Raw genomic sequence first — 24,629 nt, 5'->3', positions numbered from 1 at the left:
GAAACAAAAAACCCAAAACCCCCATAAAACGTGGCTCTCCAGAATTGGGACCAGGAAGCAAAGTTGCAGCTTCTCTCCTCCTGTTATCCCCTCAAAACCCTATCCCCTTAGAGACTGTGTCAGCTCCCAAACACACAAAAAACAAAGCAAAAAAAAACTATTTAAACATAAAAAATCACAAAGAAAGAACAATACAGTATTCTCAACAGCACCAAAGAGTAAAACAGTGAAATGTGTTTTATTAAACATTAGGTCTCTCTCTTCCAAGTCTCTGTTAGTACATCAGTTAATAATTGATCAACAAATCGATTTACTCCTCCTTACAGAAACCTGGTTACAATAGGATGATTATGTTAGTTTAAATGACACCCCCAAGTCATACTAACTATCAGAAACCTCAAAGCACAGCCTGAGGGGGCGGTTTGGCAGCAATTTTCCACACCACCCTATTAATCAACCAAAGACCAAGACAGACTTTTACTTTCTTGACAAATTCAAAACCAGTGTTATTTGCTTTCATCTATTGTCCGTCAGGCCTCACACTGAGTTTCTGTCTGATTTCTCAGACTTTTTATCTGATTTAGTGCTCAGCTTAGATAAAATAATTATTGTGGGTGATTTTAACATTCATGTAGATGCTAAAAATGACAGCCTCAACATGGCATTTAATCTGTTTACTAGACTCAATTGGCTTCTCTCAAAATGTAAAAGAACCCACCCACCACTTTAATCACACTCTAGATCTTGATCTAACATGTGGCATAGAAACTGAACATTTAACAGTTTTTCCTGAAAACCTTCTCTTGTCTGATCATTTCCTGATAACACTTAAATTTACACTAATTAATTACACAGCAGTGGGGAGTAGATTTCATCACAGTAAATGTCTTTCTGAAAGCGCTGTAACTAAGTTTAAGAATATAATCCACCCACTGTTATCATCTTCAATGCCCTGTACCAACATAGAGCAGAGCAGCTATCTGAACGCTCCTCCAACAGAGGTCGATTATCTTGTTAATAATTTTACCTCCTCACTACGTATGACTCTGGATACTGTAGCTCCTGTGAAAACTAAGGCCTCAAATCAGAAGTACTTGACTCCCTGGTATAATTCTCAAACACGTAGCCTAAAGCAGATAACTCGTAAGCTGGAGAGATAATGGTGTGTCATAAATTTAGAAGATCATCATTTAGACTGGAGAAATAGTTTGTTGCTTTATAAGAAAGCCCTCCGTAAAGCTTGAACATCTTACTATTCGTCACTGATTGAAAAAAATAAGAACAACCCCAGGTTTCTCTTCAGCACAGTAGCCAGGCTGACAAAAAGTCAGTGCACTGTTGAGCCAACCATCCCTTTAACGTAATGACTTCATGAACTTCTTCACAAATAAAATTTTAACCATCAGAGAAAAAATTACTCATAATCGTCTCACAGATGTAACATTATCTACACCTACTTTCAGTACCATTGATATTTATTTAGTCTTTTTTTCCAATTGATCTTTCTGAGTTAACTTCAGTAATTACTTCCTCCAAACTATGTCTTTTAGACACCATTCCTACAAGACTGTTCAAAGAAGTCCTACCATTAATTAATGCTTCAGTCTTAAACATGATCAACCTATCTCTAATAATCGGCTATGTACCACAGGCCTTCAAGCTGGCAGCAGTTAAACCGTTACTTAAAAAGCCAGCTAATTATAGGCCAATCTCCTACCTTTTTTTCATATCAAAAATTCTTGAAAGAGTAGTTGTCAAACAGCTCAGTGCTAGGACCAATTCTGTTTACATTATACATGCTTCTCTTATCAACAGAAGGCATAGCATACACTTTCATTGCTATGCGGATGATACCGAAGGTTATCTATCCATGAAGACAGTTAACACACAACAATTAGTTAAACTGCAGGACTGTCTTAAAGTCATAAAGACCTGGATCGCCTCTAATTTTCTGCTTCTTAAATCTGATACAATTGAGGTTATTTTACTCGGCCCTGAAACGTGGTATATAACCAGATTCTTACTCTGGATGGCATTATTTGCCCTCCAGTAACACTGTGAGGAACCTTGGAGTCATTTTTGACCAGGATATGTCCTTCAATGCACATATTAAACAAATATGTAAGACTGCTTTCTTCTATTTGTGCAATATCTTTAAAATTAGAAATTTCCTGTCTCAGAGTGACGCTGGAAAACTAGTTCATGCATTTATTACTTTCAGGCTGGACTACTGCAATTCATTATTATCAGGATGTCCTAAAAACTCCCTGAAAAGCCTTCAGTTAATCCAAAATGCTGCAGCAAGAGTACTGACAGGGACTAGAAAGAGAGAGCAGATTTCTCCTGTATTTGCTTCCCTTCACTGGCTCCCTGTTAAATCCAGAACTGAATTCAAAATCCTGCTCCTCACATACAAGGTCTTAAATAATCAGGCCCCATCTTATCTTAATGACCTTGTAGTACCATATCACCCCATTAGAGCACTTCGCTCTTGCACTGCAGGCGTACTTGTTGTTCCTAGAGTATTTAAAAGTAGAATGGGAGGGAGAGCCTTCAATTTTCAGGCCCTCCCATATGGAAAAGAAATAGAAAAAACTTATAAAAGACTTGCATAAGATGTTGCCTACTTCATATAGTGAATCATATAAGGCTTATCTCATTTACTCATGAAAGTGGCCACTTTCTCATTACTTTCATATATTGTTTTAGTAAGTATCCAAAACATACAAGTTTCATTTATATAATTATTTATGGGATCTTATATCTGTTTTCACTCTTGTATGCTTTTCATACAAGTTTCACATAAGACAGATACAAACTTTATAAGATTTATATATATCTTTTCCATATGGGCTTCTTCTATGGAACCAGCTTCTATCTTGGATTCGAAAGACAGACACTATTTTTACTTTTAAGATTAAGCTTAAAACTTTCCCTTTTTGCTAAAGCATACAGTTAGGGCTGGACCAGCTGATCCTGAATCCTGCCTTAGTTATGCTGCAATAGATGTAGGCTGCCAGGGGATTCCCATGATGCATTGAGTTTTTCCTTTCCAGTCACCTTTCTCGCTCTCTATGTATTAACAGACCTCTCTGTGTTGAATCATATCTGTTATTAACCTCTGTCTCTCTTCCACAGCATGTCTTTTATCCTGTCTTCCTTCTCTCACCCCAACCGGTCGCAGCAGATGCAATAGGTGTAGGCTGCTGGGGGATTCCCATGATGCATTGAGTATTTCTTCTTCACTCACCTTCCTCACTCACTACGAGTTAATAGACCAAAGCTTCATATATGAAATACCTTTTAAGATATACCAAATGATCAAATTTTCTCAAATTTGTATGCAAATCAGAGACAGTTGAGCAGAACCCTTGGTTGATTTGAGACCGAATGACCCTAATATAAAAAATGGGATGTCGTTTTTGTTTGTTTGTTTGCTTTTTTTGAAAAAAACAAAACAAAACAAAAAAACAAAAACTAGGAAAAAAACCTTGACGGAAAGTAAATCTGAGCACAAGAGACAATGAAAATCTAGACTAGAATTAAAAATAACAGGAAACAATTTAACTTTATCTCTACTGTCTAAATTCTTTATAACAAGCATTCTTCCTGGCCAAGCAGTAAAAACCTCTAGTTCACCTTTATTACATTTATAGATTTAATTAATGTGCATACAAGTGAACACAAATGTAAATAAATGTAATCTTTTACAAGAAAAAGCATTTCTAAAAATTGCTACAAAGTCCCACATTACCAGGAAAACTGAAAAATAAGTCATGTTGCCAAACATGTCTATCAGAAAAGAAAGAACAGTAAAGAGTTTTCTCAGAGCCATACTGTCTCCACTGGAGCAAAGTTTCCAGCAGCAGCACCACTGGTGTGTCATGAACCTGTTGGACATTTTCCAAAGGTGACCATGTAGCGGAGAGCTTATTTGTCCTCTGTTTAGCAGTTTTGAGCATAAAAAACTGGCATGATTTCTCATAAGAGGGGGTCATCAGAGGATAAACTGATGGCTATGAGTTCCTGAAGTTCATAGGGCTTATTTCCTCAGATGATGAAATATGCACAATCTACATTGTCAATATATTTCTGTAGTACAGGTCTATAAGGAGGGGCTTATAACATCAGATGAGCCTGGACATTCAGAGGATCTAACAGTTTGACAGTGACAGCCCTGTGCACCTTCCCACAGCATCGGATCACCTCTAGCTCCCTTTATCCATTTGTGTTCCTGTCAGATCAGATAAGCCTCTCCTCCGGTGGTACTTTGAGCATGCTGTCCATCTCTAGCCGTGCTCCAGCTAGTTCCTGAGCACTGGGGCTATAAGCGCCCTCTGACTGGCGCTTCTTCCTTGCTGTGAGCACTACAAAGGTCAAGCCAATAATCATTAGGAGAATGCACAGGCAGAGCAACGGGATCACAATTAGCAGCCAGGGGATTCCCTGTATACGGGCTTCTTTCTGCAGAGACAAAAAGTGTAGAGGTTTGGTCTTACTGATGGTTGTTTCCATTACATAGTTTGATTTTCAGTCATTTCAAAATTAGAAAGATGTGAATCTAAATCAAGTTTATACTGCTGTTGTAAAACTTCATGTAAAATATGAAAAGGAATTTAGTTTGGGAAACACATATAATATATCATTCGTTAAATGTTGCAACTAAGTTATTGATCTCGTCTATCTAGCTCTGAAGAAGAAATTGAAGCGAGCATACGTTACTGTCACAGACTGGACCACTGTAACCGGGCGGGCATTCACATACAAACATGTTAAATCGATCCAAACAGGAACCTCCATTTCTACAGGGGTTAGACCCACACTCATTGATCTCCATTTCACATCTGCAAGACAAAAATTACCTGAATTACCAGAAATTACCTGAAGTCAACATTAACTGTTACATTAACAACTCTGAAGCTATGGAGATATTAAAAAAAAAATTATAGTCATATTTATGGTTATATATTTATATATATATATATATCCCCTCTACCATGATATACATACACACATGTGGTATTACTTAAATTTAGTAACAGTTAGAGTAAAATGACTCAGATGTGAGCTTACCTGGTGCCTGTGAAACCTGGCATGCATGTACAGTTAGCCCCCCACAGTCCATCATTGCAGACACCATCGTTTGCACACATAACATCTTTACCACACTGTATAGGAGGATAGACCCACCTGGAGGAAATAGTATTAGTGTTTATCTTGGCAAGATGTGCAGGAATTCTTGAGTGCATGTGTAGTGTGTGCTAAATCTACAATGTTATTGTCTTTTCAAACTAATAAACAAAAAAATGTAAACAAAGACAGAAAAACAATAACGCTTCCTTGCATTTTTTTTAATTGTGAAGACAAATATGGTGTAAAATGAGGCAGATTAGTTGTGCTCTTAACTCACTCAGCACAAGCTGGCAGCATGCATATCTTACATACACCATAGGAACAAAAGTATTGGGCAAAACATTTGAATCTTTGAATTTGAGTGTTTTCAGTATCATGGCCACATGTATAATATCAAGCACCTAGTCATACAATCTACCTTTACAAATATTCGTGAAAGAATGGGTCATTCTAAAGAGCTCACTGAATTTGAGCATAGTATTGTAATAGGATGCCAGTGCTGCAACAAGTCATTTTAGGAAATTTCTTCAAGATCAGTGATCCATAATCAGTCATAACTACTAACATTGCAAAGTGGTTTTAATTCAGCCATAAAGTGGATGAGCATATAAAACAGAGTAGGATTGGCATTAACATCAGCAAAAAACATCAGTCTGCAGAGAGTTTTATGGAATGAATTTCTATGGCCGAGCAATTCCTCTAGGGGTAATGCACAGGTGGCCCAATACTTTTGTGTAGTTTGGCTTCACTACAGCAGTTCACCTTTAACTACAGGGAATAAACAAATGATCAATTAGTGAGAACTCACTGGCAGTGTGGGCCCCTGTACTCCTTAGGGCATATGCAGGTGTACATGTTGGGTCCATCCTGACAGGTTCCTCCATGTTCACAATTATGATGTTCACACTCATCAATATCTTCATCACAGAGAGTGCCAGCATATCCCAGGTGGCAATGGCACTGAAAACCAGCCAAGTAGTCCTTACAGCTTCCATGAACACAGGGCTGAGATGCACAGTCATCAGTGTCCATCTCACACTGGTCTCCCTCCCAACCAGAGTTGCAGATACAACCAAATTTATTAAAGAGGTCTTCACACATGCCTCCATTTAGACATGGATCTGAATCACAAACAGGGGTACCAGTGCAGCCCAAATAAATCTTTGGTTTTCCAATTAAATGGAACTGAGAAGGTTGTGGGGCCTTATAATCATCCACAAAGGAAGGTAAACTCCTCCGAGCCTCACTGCACCCATGCAACCATTGAAGCTCTCTGCAAGGGCTAGTAACGCCCCTTTCTGATTGAGAAAGCGAATACTACCTGTGCGCTCTGGCACACTGTTAGCATCTGTGATTCCATCCACAGTGATGATCCAGGGGGAGGCTTTGCGGTCCTTTTCAGTCATGGAAATGTTCACACGGTGCCAGCTCCCGTCTGCAACCTGACGGACGCCTGTAAAGGTCAGAGGCTCAAAGCTGTTGCTTAGCTGGATCTCCACCCGGACTGATGAGTCCAACAGACCCACCATTAGGAGATCAGAGCCCCAGGAGGCCCTCAGGAGCACAGCATTTTCTGACCGGGTCCTCAACTCCATGTATATGTTAGTGACAGGCTCAACCAGGGAGCCTCCAGAACTGTACTGCACAGCATTGTTCTCAAATGTGACATTGTAAACACCTAGGAGTCAAAATGAACAAAATGAACAATTTTTCCTTATTATTTCAAATATGGATGTCGTGTAGAAGATATTTAATTGGAAACTGGTTAATTGGAAACTCTAAATTGCCCGTAGATTTGAAAGTGAGAGTGAATGGTTTTCTGTGTCTATGTGTTTGCCCTGCGACAGACTGGTGACCTGTCCAGGGTGTACCCTCCCTCTTGTCCTAAGACAGCTGGGATAGGCTACAGCCCCCCACCCCAATACATTGAAAAAAAAAAACAGTTTAGGAGTGATTTTTTGGATGTGCCACTGCTCTCTGTTGAGTGTGGGAGAAACGTGCTTGCACATAGACACATGGACTGAGATGGACCTTATATGTTTACCTCCCTAACTCACCTCCAGTAACATTACAGGTTGTGTGAACACTGTGCAAACTACCCAGAGAGTGTTCTTCCTGTATCTGAGCTAGTTACCCTGGACACTGATCTTCTTTTGCCCAGGCTTACTGCTGAAGATCTTCTCCCTGTGGCTGAATCAGTTACCCCTGAGTCTGGTGATATACTGACCTCTGCAACACTTGATTCAGAGGGTAAGCTCATCCTAAACCATTCCTCTTAGCTTTATTTTTTTAGCCAGTACCATTGATCCATATGTGCATTTGCTAATAGTAAATCATCTTTAATTCTTAATCAAAAAATATAATCAAAGTATAAGTCTAATCAATATGTTGAATTACAAATGTAGTTTGGGTAATGACAATGATTCTAATGTCTGAATTTTGTGTGTGTAGACATGATCCAGCTTTCATCGTGGCAGATTAATGCCTTTGTGTGTCTGAGACTGGCTGCAGGAATGTGAAAGATAGGAAATGTGTGTCTGACACATCATTATACATAATTCTGAACATAGAGTCACACTTGGACACACACCACTACACAGTGTAGAACCACTCGACTCTGGAGTCTATCTGGCAATCCAATGGACGAGGCTGGGTATGGTGGTTGCCAAGAGAACAGTACTTGTCTGACTGCACAGGGCTGAGTGTAAAGTTTGGTGGAGAGGGATTATGGTGTGGGGTTGTTTTTCAGGAGTTAGGCTCAGCCCCTTAGTATCAATGAAAAAAACTCTTAATGATTCATGATACCAGGATATTTTGGACAATTTCATGCTCCCAACTTTGTGGGAGCAGTCCGTTCCTGTTCCAACATGGCCGCACACCAATGCACAAAGCAAGGTCCATAAAGACATGAAGACCTTGACTGGCCTGCACAGAGTACTGACCACAACTCGACAGAACCCCTTGGGATTAATTAGAGCAGCGACTACAAAGCCGGGCCTTCTCGTCCAACATGAGTGTCTGACCTCACAAATGTGCTTCTCAAAGAATGGTCAAAAATTCCTATAAACACAATCCTAAACCTTAAGGAAAGCCTTCCCAAAAGAGTTGAAGCTGTTGTAACTGCAACAGGTGGGACAGCATTATATTTAATGTCACTTGAGATGTCCCTCAAATTTCATATAGGTGTAAAGGTAGATAAACAAATACTTTTGGTAATATAGTGTATCTAAGAATCTGGTTTCGGATTTTGTGCTAAAACAGTTACTATTATTACTATTTATTATTTTGCAATAATATTTTATCTTTTTTGTTAATTATCTGTTGGACAAATAAACTAATTATATTTATTCTTTACTTTCAGCCCTTGGTTTTTGTGTGCCTAGGGAAACAAGAGAATCTGCCTGGGTGGTAGGCGAACAGAAATATATATTTTTTTGATCCATGGCATAATAGGAGTTGAAGTTTTATAAACTTACATTCATATCCATCAGGTAGATCCACACATTGGCCACCATTGACACATGGGTGGCTGACACACCACACACGTTTTTTGCAGGTCTTCCCAGTGTATTCCTCAGGACAAGAACATGTAAAATCGTTGAATGTGATGGTACACCATCCTCCATTTTGGCAAGGCTTCATCTATAAAAGGAAGCATGCAGATTACATTTCTGTAGAACAATGAACTGATATGTAAATAATCAATTACATTTTATTATTTTATTCAAATAATTTTATTTATATAGTGCAAAATCACACCAACATTTGGTTTGATTTAAGGCCCTACAATAATACAGAGAAAAGACAGAAAATCTAAACAATAAGATGATCTCCTATAAACAAGGGCCTTGGTGACACTGGGAAAGAAAAACTCCCTTTTAGCAGGAAAAACCTCTGGCAGAACCAGGCTTAGGGAGGGGCAGCGATCTGCTGTGACTGGTTGGGAGTAAAGGGAAGAAAACAGGACAAAGGCAGTGGAAGAGAGACAGAGATTAATAATAACTAATAATTAAATACAGAGTTGTGTAAAAACACAAGGGATGAGAGAAGGAGAAACACTTCAGCCCCAGCTAGGCCTATTGCAATGTAACTAAGGGATGATTTGGGGTTACCTGATCCAGCCCTAACTATATGTTTTATCAAAAAGAACAGCCCAATTTTAAAAGCAGAGAGGGTATCTGTCTCCTGAATCCAAACTGGAAGCTGGCTCCACAGAAGAGTGGCCTGAAAGCTGGAGATCTGCCTCCCTCTACTTTTACATACCTCAGGAACCACAAGAAAACCAGCAGTCTAAGAGTGAAGTGGTCTTTTTGGGTGATATGTTACTTGGATGTCTTTAAGATAGGATATTTTATTATTATTATCTGATTATTCAAGACCTTGTAAGTGAGCAGAGTGTCACAGGCTGGGTGAGCTGCGGAAAAATTCCACTGGGTTCTTGATTCACCTGTGTCCACATTACTTAAGACCTGCGTTGACGTCTCTTCACCATCAGTTTGTCAACTAATCCATGTTGGTAACAGGCTCTCACACTCTCTCACTGCTATTGTTTCTAGTCCTTGCACTTCCCTTGTTATCTTGTGCTGCAGTTTTCTGGTCACATCTCAGCTCCGTTCTTCAGCTTCGCTCACTCCTCGGATTCCCAGTTATACTCATTGTTACTGGGAAAACTTCCTGCTCAACACCTGCCTGCCCTCCTGCCACCATTGCTCACAGGATTTTTTGGGACCCAGCTCAGTCATTTCTCTCTGTTCAGCTCACCTGGAATTTCACCTCCTCCTCTTAAAGTACCTCTGACTCCACCTGCAGCACAAGCTATTCCCTCTTTTAAGATCCACATTCACCTGGAGAAGTTCTATGATCACTCTAACCTCCTTTTCCCTTTCCGTTCAGTGCAATAACTTGTATTACCTGCCACGACTCAGTCCTCTTCACTAGCCCTCCCAGGCCCAAACCCCTCATCCATCAAAGTTAAATATTGTGTTCACTTTAAGTTTGCTACTTTTCTATGCCAAGTTATTATTCTGTTTGTTGCAAAGATAATAAAGTCTATTAAAACCAGTGTTGGGACTAACGCGTTATTAAGTAATGCGTTACAGTAACTACGTTATTATTGTGGTAACGAGCACGGTAACTAAGTATTATGCCAAAATCAGGAACGCGTTAGTCGTTACTGGGATTTAGATAGGGTCGTTACTCGTTACTTCGTGTGGTGGCTATCGCGGAGCTTCCACAGATTCTGTAACATTAGCAAGTGGTGGAGGCAGCAGGTGGATGAGGGAAAGGGGAGGCAGGAGGAAAAGAGACCCGAGGCGGCCGCCGGTCCAAGTGTGAACTGAACTTCAGGTAAGAAGTTATGACCTGCAGGCTATCTGGGTCAGATATAAACCAAGTTTAGGTGGAGTTTATTTTCGTTATTCTGACTTTTTCCGTACTGCGTACTAGCTAGCATGACGGAGTTTCTATACAGCTGGGTGGGTGCTATGAAGTTAATGATGTTGAACTTTATTTTGTTCATAAGTTATTAGAGTTGCCAACCATCCCGTCTGGTATTCAGAGAAAATATTACGCGTTTCTTATTGAGCTGAAAAGGAACAGTTTGTCCCGGACTTCAGCTACAATGAAAAAGACACAAAGCTGGAGTTATTCTGTGTCTTTGCTGCACAGCTGCCTCTTCTTCTTTCATTCTCCCCTCCCTCTCCCATTTCTACTTCAATCATGAAAACTGGTCAATGATCAGCTGATCGGCTCTCTTGTTTGTTTATCGCCCACTTTGCGCCAGAAACAGGAAACCAGCCGATGTCGCGCTAAACAACAGCAGCACGTTTAAGCTTGATCAGCTGTTGTTAGAATTTATTTAATATTAATTTCTAGTATCAGCAGATGTTTGCTGGAGCCACAGCTGCAAAAAAGCTGCTGGTCATGATGTGGGTTTGGATATGTGGTGAGAGGGAAACATGAAGATGAAACCAGGAGATGTCCTTACTGAATCATCAGAGCTGAACAGGTGATGGAGAAACAGGTTTACCTTTTAGGTGACATGAATGAGTTGAAGGGAAGTTATGTACTGTTTCTGAGAGACAAATAACACCAGGATCCTTTTCTAAGGAGCTGACAGCTGGTAACTGTGCAGGGGCGGGTCTAGCAAAGTGTTGCCAGGGGGGCAGGTAGGGCATTAACAGGGAGAGGGGGGCACAAAGAAATACTTTTCTTTCTTATTCTCATTTAAAATGTCTAGCTTTTAAAAAATAATTATCTGAATCTTACAACAAAGGATTGATAGATTGATGCATATATACCATCAAAACAGTGAACATCACTGTCACAACAGCGTTTGTTTTCATTCAAAGGCTTTATGATTTTTCCTATAATGGCGGCCGGTCTCTAGTCAAAATGCCCGGGCCGATTTTTTGTCCCAGTCCAGCCCTGTATGCAGCTCATCTGCAGTCTGGTGTTACCTACATCTTCCTACTCAGAAGGCAGAATTTCTGAGTTCTGAGTACAATCAAAGCACCACGACTGCAGTTTTTGTGTTGGATGTAAAAGGCGCACATGACGCTGTGACGTAGGCTAGAATCATGGCAGCAGTCAATGGCAGTCCAGGTGTGGGATTTCTCTCGTGGAAATATGCACATTATCTTTTCCTTTCTATTGGTAGGTGGCACAGTGCACTTGTGGCAAGTAAGCTAGCTAGAAGACTGGCAAAGTTGTGGAAGCAACACATTAACAAGAGAATAAAACCAAAGTTACTTTCCCTAGTAACTAGTTACTTTGAAAGTAACGAGTAACTTGAAGTAACTGAGTTACTTTTGATAGAAGTAACTAGTAATGTAACTAAGTTACTATTTTAAAGTAACTTACCCAACACTGATTAAAACTACTTCAGCTGACTCAGCACTTGGTTCTGCACTTTGGAGCCAATGATGTGAAGCCAGTATGTGTGAAATATGCTCTTTTTTTCTAGTCCCTGTCAGTAATTTTGGTTCAAATGGAGGCTTTTCATGGAGTTTTGGGGAAATCCTGAAAATAATGAATTACAGTAGTCCAGAAGTAATAAAGTAATATTACTAGTAGTAATAAATGCATGGAAAAGCTTTTCAACATCACTCGGAGAAATTTTAGGTCAATTTTAAGACTTTCCTGCAGTTTAAACTAATTGGTGTGTGTTATCTGTCTTCATGGATAGATAAAGTTGGGTGTCATCGACATAGCAATGGAAACGTATGCTATCCCTTCTAATGATACTGCCGAAGGGAAGCATGTATAATGTAAGGACAACTGGTCCTAGCACAGAACCCTGTGGAACTCCATAATTGACCTTAGTGTGTGAAGAAGACTCTCTAAGCTTCTAAAAGGATTTACAAATGAACAAATTGGAATCTATTACATAGACATGATTCAAATCACTGCAGTACAGTGCTTTAATACCTACATCATGCTCTTATTGCTGTAATAAAATATTTTGGTCAACAGTATCGAACGCTGAGATCTTGCAGGACAAGCACGGAGATGGATAAAAATTATCCTAGAAGGATAATTTTTAACCTTCACTAGCACTATTTCAGGACAGTGATGAGCTCTAAAACATGACTGAAACTCTTTAAATAAAACATTTCTCTGTAGCTGTTTTGTAATTATTCTTTCAAGATTTTTTGAGATAAAAAGAAGTTAGATTGGCTTGCAGATATCCAGTTTATACATGTAAATGGATAGTCCTCTTCACACAGCTACTTTCTTCAGTCACTTGTTTTCAATCTCTGTGTTTATACACCTCTCTGCATTTAATTATTAGTTATTATTCATTTCTGGCTCTCTTCCACAGTGTCAGTGTCCTGTCTTCCTCCCCTAACCCCAGCTAGATGTTGCAAATTGCTGCCCCTCTCTGAGCATGGTTCTGCTCGAGGTTTCTTCCTGTTAAAAAGGAGTTTTTCCTTCCCAATGCAAAGTGCTTGCTCCAAGGGGGATATCATTGTTGTAATTTTCTGTTTTCTGTATATTATTGTAGTGGGTTTTTTTTTTAAACTAAAATGTAAAGTACCTTGAAACTTATGATTTGGCGAAATATAAACAGAATTGAATTAAATTGAATGCTAAGGTTATTTATGGAGTTCCACAGAATTAGGTGCTATGACATTATACATGCTTCTGTTAGCAGTATCATTAGAAGACATAGCATGTATTTTCAATACTATGCGAATGATACCGAAGGTTATCTATCCACGAAGCCAGATAACATACCATACATACCATACAGTTTAACAAGTAGTTAAACTGCAGGAATGTCTTAAAGGTTTAAAGACCTAAATTCAGATAAAAATAACCTCAAATTTTCTGGTTCTAAACTCAGGTTATTGTATTCACCCCTAGAAATCTAACTAGTTGTCTACTCTGTATAGCATTACCTTGACATCCAGTAACCCTGTGAAGAATCTGAAGTCATTTTTGGCCACGATATGTCCAATGCGTATATTAAACAAATATGCAAGACTGCTTTCCTTTTATTTGTGCAATATCTTGAAAATGAGAAACATCAATCAAGGCAGCCCTACAACATCCAGTGCCTTTGGGAACTCAGGGCGAACCTCATGCATCCCAGGCTGAAGGCCTGGCAGAGAGAGCCTTGTTCAGCTTGCAGGTCCTTCTTCTGGGAACCAGCTTCCAGCTTGGATTGGGGAGACAGACACCCTCTCTACTTTTAAGATTAGGCTTAAAACTTTCCTTTTTAATAAAGCAAATATTTAGGGCTGGATTAGATGACCCTGAATTTTCCCTTAGTTACACTGCAATTGGTCAAGGCTCCAGGAAGCTTCCCATGATGCACTGTTTCTTCTTAACTCACCATGTGTTTATACCCCACACTGCATTTAATCATTAATTATTATTAATCTCTCACTCTTCTCCATAGTATGTCTTTTTCCTCCCCTCACCCCCAACTGTTTGCTGCAGAGGGCTGCCCCTAACTCAGCATGGTTCTGAGGTGGTTCTTTCTTCCTGTTAAAAGCTTTTCCCTTCCCACTGTTGCCAAAGCACTTGCGCAAAAGGCCTCATCTGATTGTTACCATTTTTCCTTTTTTTCCCTTTGTTTTAGGGTCATTACAATAATAATTTTTTTGAAGCAACTGTTGTTGTGATTTGATGCTAAATAAATAAAACTGAATAAAACTGAATAGAATAATTGGCCACTGTGGGAGTAGAATTTAGGTAACTGCTCTGCACTGTGTTGGCAAGTGGCATTGAAAAAGGAAACAGAAGAGGAATTGTATACTTAAAAGGCATCTATTGTGATAAAATGTATTCCCCAATTCTCTAGTGTGTTATTGTACATTTAAATGTTTTAGGGAATGATCACACAAAAGAGGGATCTGGGGTAATATTGTTAAATGTTTGTTTTTATGCCATATGTCAGAACAAAATCCAGTGTGATTAAAATAATGTGTGGTTTCTTTTACATTTTGAGAGAAGCCAGTTGAGTCTAATAATTGATCATTGACTTAATGCTGTGTTGAGTCTGTCATTTTCAGCATCTACACAGATCTTAAAATCAATAATTACATAACATAATAACAATAATTATTTCATATTACATGAGCACTAAATCAGGGGTGTTGATTCATATAAACTAATGTAATCATCTTACTGTAACCAGTTTTCGGTAAGGCAGAATAAATCAATGAAAAGTTTGTTGTTAGATTAATAATTGATGTACTAAGAGAGACCTAATCTTTAATAATAATGGGGTTTCGGGGGGATAACAGGAAGTGATGAGCTGCAGAGAGAATTGCAAGACTGCAACTCTGCTTTCTCGTCCTGATTCTGCATAGACATGTTTTTGAGGGTTTAATAAATTTGGACAAAACCAGGTTTTCCCCAGACGTTTCCCAATCATCTATGAAGCCCACATCATTTTTGGACACCACTCAGAGGACAGTCTGCTGGGGGAGTGCTAACAGTGTTTATCACTTTGACCACAGTGATCACAGGGGCGTGGCTAGCTGCAGATTTTCAAGGGTGCGGACTGGAGGACTAATTATTACTTATTATATTCAAATTACTGTGAATATAATTAGCAGGTGATTCAACACAGAGTGTGCTTTGGATAAAAGATGTGAAGACTGATCTATGAAATAAGAAATTATATAAACAATTTGAATTAAATGGGCTACACAGATATGCTACACAAAGACACCATTGTGCGTTGTAACAAGAACAGGACGTGAAACTGTAACGCAGAGAAAGCCAACATGAAGTGAGAGCCGCCCAGAACTGTTGGCTTTGGACTAGTATCAAAATGGTCTGTGTTTCATTTATAACACTTTCCCCTTTGGGTCATATTTTAACAAAGTGGGTACCATTTTGGCCTAAATATCACCTCATTAGTTTAGAGATGGTTTAAGGAAAAGTGTAACCTGTCTTTTTATAATAGCAGTTTACTGATGTCCATTAAATACACCATAAGCAGACAGTTAAGTTACTTTTTCAAAAAGACAATAGTTATACACTCACTGAGAACTGCACATCCAAACAACATGAAGGTGAACAACATACCTAAAGGTATTTTTCACAAGAACACAAAGACACAAAAGAATATAAAAAGATTTAGGAAGTTTGTCCTACCTTGCAGGTATTGTCACTGACACATCCCTTCTTTACATTCTCAGAATAGGTTAATGAATAAATGTCCACTTTATTCAAGGTGTTCCAACCGTCCACATCCAAATGCACGGAGTCTAAACGAAGATCCTGAAGGCAACCTTTGAAACGTCCCCTCCAGGTATCAGAGGGCCATTCCTTTGGAAGTCCTCCCACATAGGCCTGATCTCCACTGTTAACACTAACTTCAGGGATCTCTCCCATTCTGTAGCGAATTCCCGCATGTTCAAAGATGACCTGTCTGTGTTGCACTTCCACCTGCAGAAGCTGCTTCTCACCATTAGTCACAAATATTGGAGCTGTAAGTGGAGCACTACTTGGCAGAGAGCTAACAAAAAGCCTCCCCATGCCCAGGTAAACTGAGAAGTAGGCCTCCTCTGTGGGCCTCCTCAGCTGGAAAAGCAACCCATCTGGCTTTAAAGAGCGCAGGATGAAAGACACACTGAAGCTGCTCCCGTGGCTTTTAACAATATCATATCCACTGGAACTCACTGTGTCTTCATGGTTGTAGGTCCACCAAGAAAATTCTGTCAGGGAACAATAATTGAACTACATTAAAAACATCATGTACACCTCTGCAACAATGCCCCATGGTGTTCCATTAATAAAGTCCAGTTATATTTTATGTTTAGCACACATCTAAGTTAAAATGTTCTGTAAAAAATATGTACACCTGGATGTCTGTAGTAAAAGTAGTAAAGTCTACATTAGGTGATAGCAAGGTAATTGGACATGTATTTGTGTTGTAATTTCTGTTTTGCTGACCACTCAAAGCACTTTTACACTAAAAACCATATTCACTCATTCATACAGATAGTTTATACATAGCTTTCAATTTCACTGTAGTATTTTATATTGGTAAAAAAAAAACAACCCTGGACCCCAAAACACGAACAGACAATCCCCTATGAGCAAGCACTTAGCAACAACTGGAAGGAAGAAATTCCTTGCAACATGAAAAGCCCTTCAGCAGAACAAGGCTCAGTGAGTGAAACTATAAGCTTTACCAAAAAGGAGTCTTAAGCCTAATCTTAAAATTAGGCAGGGAATCTGGTAACTGGTTCCACAGGAGAGGGATCTGATAGCTGAAGGTTCTGCCTTCTGTTCTTCTTTTTGAAATGGCAAGTAACCCTGCACTCTGAAAGCAAAGTTCTCTATTGGCATAATATGCTACTAAGAGGTCTTTAGGATAGGGTCTGATTGTTTACTTTGTATGTGAAGAGAAGGAATTTAAATTAAATTGTTTATTTAAGAGGAAGCCAATGAATAGCAGCCAGTATAGGAGAAATAGGACATCTTTCTAGTCCTTGTATTCTTATGGTGACATTTCAGGGAGAGTTGAGCTAAACCTAAACCTCCAAGTTGTTTGTTGGACTTCTGTACTAATCACAGTTTGTCCATAACAAACACCATGGGGAGGATGGTGGATAAGTCTGGTGTAACCAAACATAGAGTGAGGGTACACTGAGAGTGTCTGGCAGAAGCCCCATGAGATTTTTGAATCACACCACCAACACAACTTTATGATGGAGAATAGAGAGATTGAGCCTGAATGGCTTGTGTTAAATGCCGAGACAGCAGTACAAAGCTGTGGCCTGTCGTGGCAGTAATCCCCTGAACAAATGATGGACACCAGAGGTAAAGGGACCTATCAAGCGGAAGTAGGAATCAAGTGTGGTGAGTTTGTGGGTCTCCAGAGTTGGAGGCGAGTTCTGCAGATGATCAGATAAAATTTACTCTTTCAAAAAATGTTGAGATAAAAGGAAGATTGGAGATTGGCCTATAATTAGCTGAGACAACTGGGTTAAGCAATGGCTTTTTAAGTAATGGTTTAATTACCTCCACTCGAAGGCTATAGTATGTTGCCCATTTATAAACAGATTAATCATGGCAAACATTTAATAGGCACATTGATGGCTTTGAAGAAGATATTACTGAAGTTAGCTCAGAATGTTTAAACGGAGAGAAAAAGTCTAAATAAACATCAGTAGTATTGAAAGTAAATGTACGTAATGATACATCTAATTCAATTCAATTCAATTTTATTTATAGGGCACCAAATCACAACAACAGTCGCCTCAAGACACTTTATATTGTAAGGTAGACCCTAGAATAAAACATACAGAGAGAAACCTAACAATCATATGACCCCCTATTAGCAACCACTTTGGTGACAGTGGGAAGGAAAAACTCCCTTTTAACAGGAAGAAACCTCTAGCAGAACCAGACTCAGGGAGGGGCGGCCATCTGCTGCGACCGGTTGGGGTAAGAGAAGGAAGAAAAGACAAAAGACACGCTGTGGAAGAGTGCCAGAGATCAATAACAAGTATAGTTCAATGCAGAGAGATCTATTAACACATAGTGAGCGAAAAAAGTGACTGAAGAAGAAATACTCAATGCATCGTGGGAATCACCCAGCAGCCTATGCACATAACTAAGGGACGATTCAGGGTCACCTGATCCAGCCCTAACGATATGCTATAGCAAAAAGGAAAGTTTTAAGCCTAATCTTAAAAGTAGAGATTAGGCCCAATCCAAAGTGGAAGCTGGTTCCACAGAAGAGGGGCCTGAAAACTGAAGTCTCTCCCTCCCGTTCTACTTTTAAATAGTCTAGGATCAACAAGTAAGCCCGCAGTTTGAGAGTGAAGTGCTCTAATGGGGTGATATGGTACTATAAGGTCATTAAGATGGGGCCTGATTATGAATGAAATGAATTACAGTAGTCCAGCCTAGAAGTAATAAATGCATTATCTAGTTTTTTTTCGTGTCACTCAGAGACAGGATGTTTCTAATTTTAGAGATATTGTGCAAATGGAAAAAGCAGTCCTACATATTTGTTTAATATACACATTGAAGGACATATCTTGGTCAATAAAATAACTCCAAGATTCCCCACAGTGTTACTGGAGGCCAAGCTAATGCCATCCACAGTAAGCATCTGGTTAGATACCATATTTCTGAGATTTCTAGCGCTGAATACAATAACCTCAGTTTTATTTGAATTAAGAGGCAGGAAATCAAAGCCTGTAGTTTAACTAATTGGTGTGTATTATCTGGCTCCATGAATCGATGTTGGATATTATCTGCATAGCAGTGAAAATGTATCTTATGCGTAATAAATGGCCGTAGCACAGAACCCTGTGGAATTCCATAATTCACCTTAGTGTGTGAAGAGGACTCAATTTACATGAACAAATTGGAGCCTATTAGAAAGATATGATACAAACCAAAGACCTTATAATTTCTGATGAATTCATCTCGCTGTTGTTGGGATTACCCCCTCCTGAGCAGCTCCCCAGCTTGGTCCTACTATCCATCCCTGCTAGTCTTGATTCATGGCCAGGCAGACTCCACAATTTTTTGGGATTCTAGTGCCCTTTTTTCTTTGGGGTGGTTCATGTTTTGGGGGTTTAATAAATTTGGCCAGATTTCTTGAAACAAGAAGGTGGGATGTATGCCATCTTTTCTAACAAGACCAGGGTTTCCCCAGAAGGTTTCCCAATTATCAGTAAAGCCCACATCATATTTTGGACACCACTCTGAGAGCCAGGAATTTGATGAGAATGTCACTACTGGTCCGATTGGGGAGGGGACCAGAAAAGAAGAGTCTGACAATATATTGTATTATTTAATTTAGTTCAGTTAATTACTGTTCTTACTGTCTTGGAGCAACTGTAACCACGTAATTTCCTCAGGGATGAATAAAGTTGGATTCTAAATGTTTTGGCAAAGTTACACAACAAATAAACATTCATTTTAAATGTCTCTGATTGATTTAACAGGATTTCATTATTATGGGAATTACTGTTTCATGAAATTTCCGTTTATCCTTAGCTAACAGTTTCAGCGTTTCTTCAGTGCCCCCTGCTCTGGCCCCTGGACGACAATTAGCAATGGTTGCTGGTGTCTCTAGTGTCATATTTCTTAAAACTGAATTGCCAATAACCAGAGTTTGTTCCTTGGTGGGTGTGCAGGAGTTCTGTTTTGGGCTGCAGCTCCAGAGAAAGAGAAATGCTGTCTATGACCCACAGAACACCATCCACAGTCAAGCACAGAGTTACATTATGCTTCAGGACTATTTTTCTGGTAAGGGTAAGGATCTGGTGAGGATGATTTTACCACAGTGAGAGGACAATGGTTGTATCATGAAATCTTGCATAAGAAACTACTTTCCTCAGCCAGAACACAGAATGGATTGTGAATTGGTCTTCCAGCATGATAATGATCACTTACCATTAAGGCAATAATGCAGTGGCTAAATAAGAAGCATATTAAGGAATGGAGTGACCTAGAAATTCTTCAAACCTTAAACCTATAGAAAATCTGTGGTGGGAGCAAAAGCTTCAAGTTGCCTTCAAGTAGAGTTTCTGTAAAGGGGAGTAGACCAAAAAGGTTTTCTCCACCAAGTACTTGGTCATGCTTTGCTTGTGATTCAAATACGTATTTCACTCAATAATGTCTGCTGAATGTGTTTTTTCTTGATATTTTCTTTCTTGATATTGGTTGATATTTTGACTCTCCATGAAAATAAAAGGCCCATAAAAAATTGAGACTGTTCTTTATAAATGAGGAAACTTAAAAATTCAGTAGGGAATCAAATAATTATTATTCATTAACATTTTGATGGACGCCAATTGGAATGTTATTATTAAAATGTAATATAAAAATAAAGTGCCCAACAATAATTATTTTGTCTATTTTGGTCAAAAGATGATAAGTGTCTATACATGTCGCCACTGGTTACATTTCAGCATTACCTTTATAGATCTGTCATTGATTTGACTGGATATCACTTGAATATCACTCCAGTAATTCTTCCCCAGCTGTTTTAAATTGGTTTCACATCTCCTGCTGGAGCCCATGCAGCTGGAAGAGCTGGAGTGTACTTTAGCTTCATATTTCTGAGTATAGCGTGCATAGATATGCTTAAATTAAGTATTTTAAGGAGAAATGACACAGTAAAAAAGTATTGAACACACAAAGAAAGTTGGGCGCAAAAAGGCATGGAAAGTCATGACATTTGCTGAAATCCATTCCTATGAAATCTATTACTAATCTAATTACTATCAGTAAGTATAACCTCTCACCAACAAAAGCTTTTGTACCAAGTGTTTCAGTAATTTTACAAATTTCAGTTAGCATGTTTAATATTTTTCCCTGTGTTATTTCTCTCACATACGCTATGTATATATACCTTTTACATTCATATCTCTTTGAAACTAAAATCAAATGTGAATCTCAGGCCAGTAAAATTAGCATTTAAAAAAAATAAAATGGAGATTGGTACTTTTCAAAGGAAAACCATATAATCAATGTAAAGTGATGTCTCTGTGTGTGTGGTTTACAAAGAGCTGGTCTAGTTGTCAGCTGGTCTAATTTCCTTTGAATTCACATTCCTTCTTCAGTAATATGAATTTAAGTTCCTTTAAACTGACTTTTATTTGCTTATTATTTTAGCTGGACTATCTCAGGTTTTAGTTTTAATCATTATTGTCTGTGAAGGTTCTCAGTCATCCAGATCATAGTAGTCTAAGGAAATGTAATCATTATTCTTTACATAATCATCATTATTCTTTATAAAATCAATGAATTTGATTTTTTTTTTTTTAGAAGGTAAAGCAAAGTAATAGGTAAGGGGAATGGATAAATCCCTTCAATTACCTCCCAATGGTTCCCCATATATACAGTGGGGCAAAAAAGTATTTAGTCAGCCACCGATTGTGCAAGTTCCCCCACTTAAAATGATGACAGAGGTCAGTAATTTGCACCAGAGGTACACTTCAACTGTGAGAGACAGAATGTGAAAAAAAAATCCATGAATTCACATGGTAGGATTTGTAAAGAATTTATTCGTAAATCAGGGTGGAAAATAAGTATTTGGTCACCTCAAACAAGGAAAATCCCTGGCTTCTCACAGACCTGTAACGTCTTCTGTAAGAAGCTTTTCTGTCCCCCACTCGTTACCTGTATAATGGCACCTGTTTGACCTCATCATCTGTATAAAAGACACCTGTCCACAGCCTCAACCAGTCAGACTCCAAACTCCGCCATGGCCAAGACCAAAGAGCTTTCGAAGGACACCAGGAAAAGAATTGTAGACCTGCACCAGACTGGGAAGAGTGAATCTACAATAGGCAAGCAGCTTGGTGTGAAAAAATCAACTGTGGGAGCAATCATCAGAAAATGGAAGACATACAAGACCACTGATAATCTCCCTCGATCTGGGGCTCCACGCAAGATCTCATCCCGTGGGGTCAAAATGATCATGAGAACGGTGAGCAAAGATCCCAGAACCACACGGGGGGACCTGGTGAATGACCTGCAGAGAGCTGGGACCAAAGTAACAAAGGTCACCATCAGTAACACACTACAACGGCAGGGAATCAAATCTCGCAGTGCCAGACGTGTTCTGCTGCTGAAGCCAGTGCATGTCCAGGCCCGTCTGAAGTTTGCCAGAGAGCACATGGATGATACAGCAGAGGATTGGGAGAATGTCATGTGGTCAGATGAAACCAAAGTAGAACTTTTTGGTATAAACTCAACTCGTCGTGAATGAACAGAATGAATGGGGCCAAGTATCGTGAGATTTTGAGCCAAAACCTCCTTCCATCAGTGAGAACTTTGAAGATGAAACGAGGCTGGGTCTTCCAACATGACAATGATCCAAAACACACCGCCCGGGCAACAAAGGAGTGGCTCCGTAAGAAGCATTTGAAAGTCCTGGAGTGGCCTAGCCAGTCTCCAGACCTCAACCCCATAGAAAATCTGTGGCGGGAGTTGAAAGTCCGTGTTGCTCGGCGACAGCCCCAAAACATCACTGCTCTTGAGAAGATCTGCATGGAGGAATGGGCCAAAATACCAGCTACTGTGTGTGCAAACCTGGTAAAGACCTATAGTAAACGTTTGACCTCTGTTATTGCCAACAAAGGTTATGTTACAAAGTATTGAGTTGTATTTTTGTTATTGACCAAATACTTATTTTCCACCCTGATTTACGAATAAATTCTTTACAAATCCTACCATGTGAATTCATGGATTTTTTTTTCACATTCTGTCTCTCACAGTTGAAGTGTACCTCTGGTGCAAATTACTGACCTCTGTCATCATTTTAAGTGGGGGAACTTGCACAATCGGTGGCTGACTAAATACTTTTTTGCCCCACTGTATTATTACAGGCTTTAGTTTCTGGGAAATTGGGATTGCAACATATAACAAGCTTGACAAGGAAAGATTTGCCTGTGGTAAACATTTTTACCTTCAGAACAGTTTTCACCGTGGAAGGGACGGTAGCAGTCACACTGGTAACTGGTCCACAGGTCCACACACCGTCCATGGCCATTGCAGGGTTCAGTATTACACCACTCAGTCTTAGTACATCCCAGTTCATGGCCTTGGTCCTCTGGAAGTGTTTGTGGTAGAATAGGCTTAGAGTCAATCATCAGGTCTTCCATACACCCAATGAATCCTGCACCACTTTTAGAGTACTCTAAAAGGTCCTCTGGTGCTCCGCCTATATAAATATGAGTAAAGGCTTCAGAGAGCTCGAAAGGTGGTTCACCTGCACCACTATCTATAACTGTGCATCCATCATTGTCACAGGCAGGACCTTTCAGATTTAAGACTAGACCTTCCTGAGCCATAAACACGTGAGCGTCCCTCCATTTTCCATCACTAACCAAGCCAGGAAATATTACATCCAACTCCGATTCCTCAGATGAGGCTTTTGCATGAAGACTACCATTCACAATCTCTAGAAAGAGGTGGTTGTCCACATCCCCTCTGAAGAAGACCAACATATTAGATATAGTTGTCCGGAAGCGAAGCTGTATCCCGAGACCTTTGTGAACATGGTGGTCAACTTCCCGCCGAATTCTTTCTTCTACAACAACTTGAATGTGAATAAATCCAGGAGTGGAGAAGGAGAATGTTGTTCTGGTGGAGCATTTCTCATCTAGGAATCCATGAGGGCACAAGCATGTGTGACCATGTTCTCCATTCTCTAGCCATGGATGGCAGGTGGCTCCATTCTGACATTTATGGTCAACGCAACCAAGGAGTTTCAAATTACAGTGACGACCTCCCCAAGGAAGGTCACCTGCAGCTGCCTCAGGACAGTGACAGGTGTAGGTGGCCCTGCCATCTTCACACCAGCCACCGTTCTGGCAGGGCTGGCTCTCACATTCATCAATGTTCACTTCACACAACTCACCTGGAAGGAGAAAATTGGTGGTTAGATATGGTGGAGGTAGATGACCACCTGATACTGTGCTGTATTAGAAAAAACAGAGATGGTAAATGGACTGGTTCTTATATAGCGCTTTTCTGTTCTATCTGAAGACTCAAAGCGCATTACACAACTTGTACATTCACCCATTCACACCAGCACTTTCTTTCTAAGTGCTTCCTATCTAACATTCACACACATTCAGAAGTAACCAAGGTTACTTCTGGTAACCCAGAAAGTGACCTAGATGAGTAGTTTTGCTGTCCAGACTTATATAAACAGGTTTAAAAAAATGAATAATAAAGATTAATCGTAATAAAAAATATATAGTAAAAAATAGAAAGTCGTGTAAAGGTCACACACAGGAGTATATTCCTCATCTTCAAGGTGAAAATCCCAGGAGACAAAGACTTTTTGTCATTTGTTTGTTTTTAACAGAATTGAAATCCAATGTTGCTTAATTGTGTGCATGTATTACTAATTTATTTTATAAGAGAGAATGGTTTGCAAGATTCACCTTTTGTTTAATTCACTATAAACTAGGAAACACAGACACACTAATACAGAATTTAAATTTTGAGTGTGACAGGGAATTCTGTCTCTGTATTACAAGATTATAAGA

The 24,629-nt window shown here is 39.4% G+C and overlaps 1 protein-coding gene across 1 annotated transcript in view; it reads right to left on the bottom strand.

Moving 5' to 3' along the window:
- Nucleotides 1–63: 63 nt before the first annotated feature.
- crb2a (crumbs cell polarity complex component 2a) overlaps nucleotides 64–24,629 on the bottom strand; it is a 45,276-nt gene continuing 20,710 nt past the window's right edge. Inside the window, 8 exon segments of the mRNA XM_085167556.1 lie at nucleotides 64–4,464; nucleotides 4,718–4,844; nucleotides 5,074–5,190; nucleotides 5,942–6,353; nucleotides 6,356–6,811; nucleotides 8,610–8,775; nucleotides 15,748–16,310; nucleotides 23,039–23,992. Coding sequence (XP_085023682.1) covers nucleotides 4,243–4,464; nucleotides 4,718–4,844; nucleotides 5,074–5,190; nucleotides 5,942–6,353; nucleotides 6,356–6,811; nucleotides 8,610–8,775; nucleotides 15,748–16,310; nucleotides 23,039–23,992 — 3,017 coding nt within the window. The 3' untranslated portion in view covers nucleotides 64–4,242.

Source organism: Neolamprologus multifasciatus, chromosome 7 (genome assembly GCF_963576455.1).
Source record: "Neolamprologus multifasciatus chromosome 7, fNeoMul1.2, whole genome shotgun sequence".
NCBI lineage: Eukaryota > Metazoa > Chordata > Actinopteri > Cichliformes > Cichlidae > Neolamprologus > Neolamprologus multifasciatus.
The sequence above is the reverse complement of the archived record's forward strand: the minus strand, read 5'-3'. Positions and strand labels throughout refer to the sequence as shown.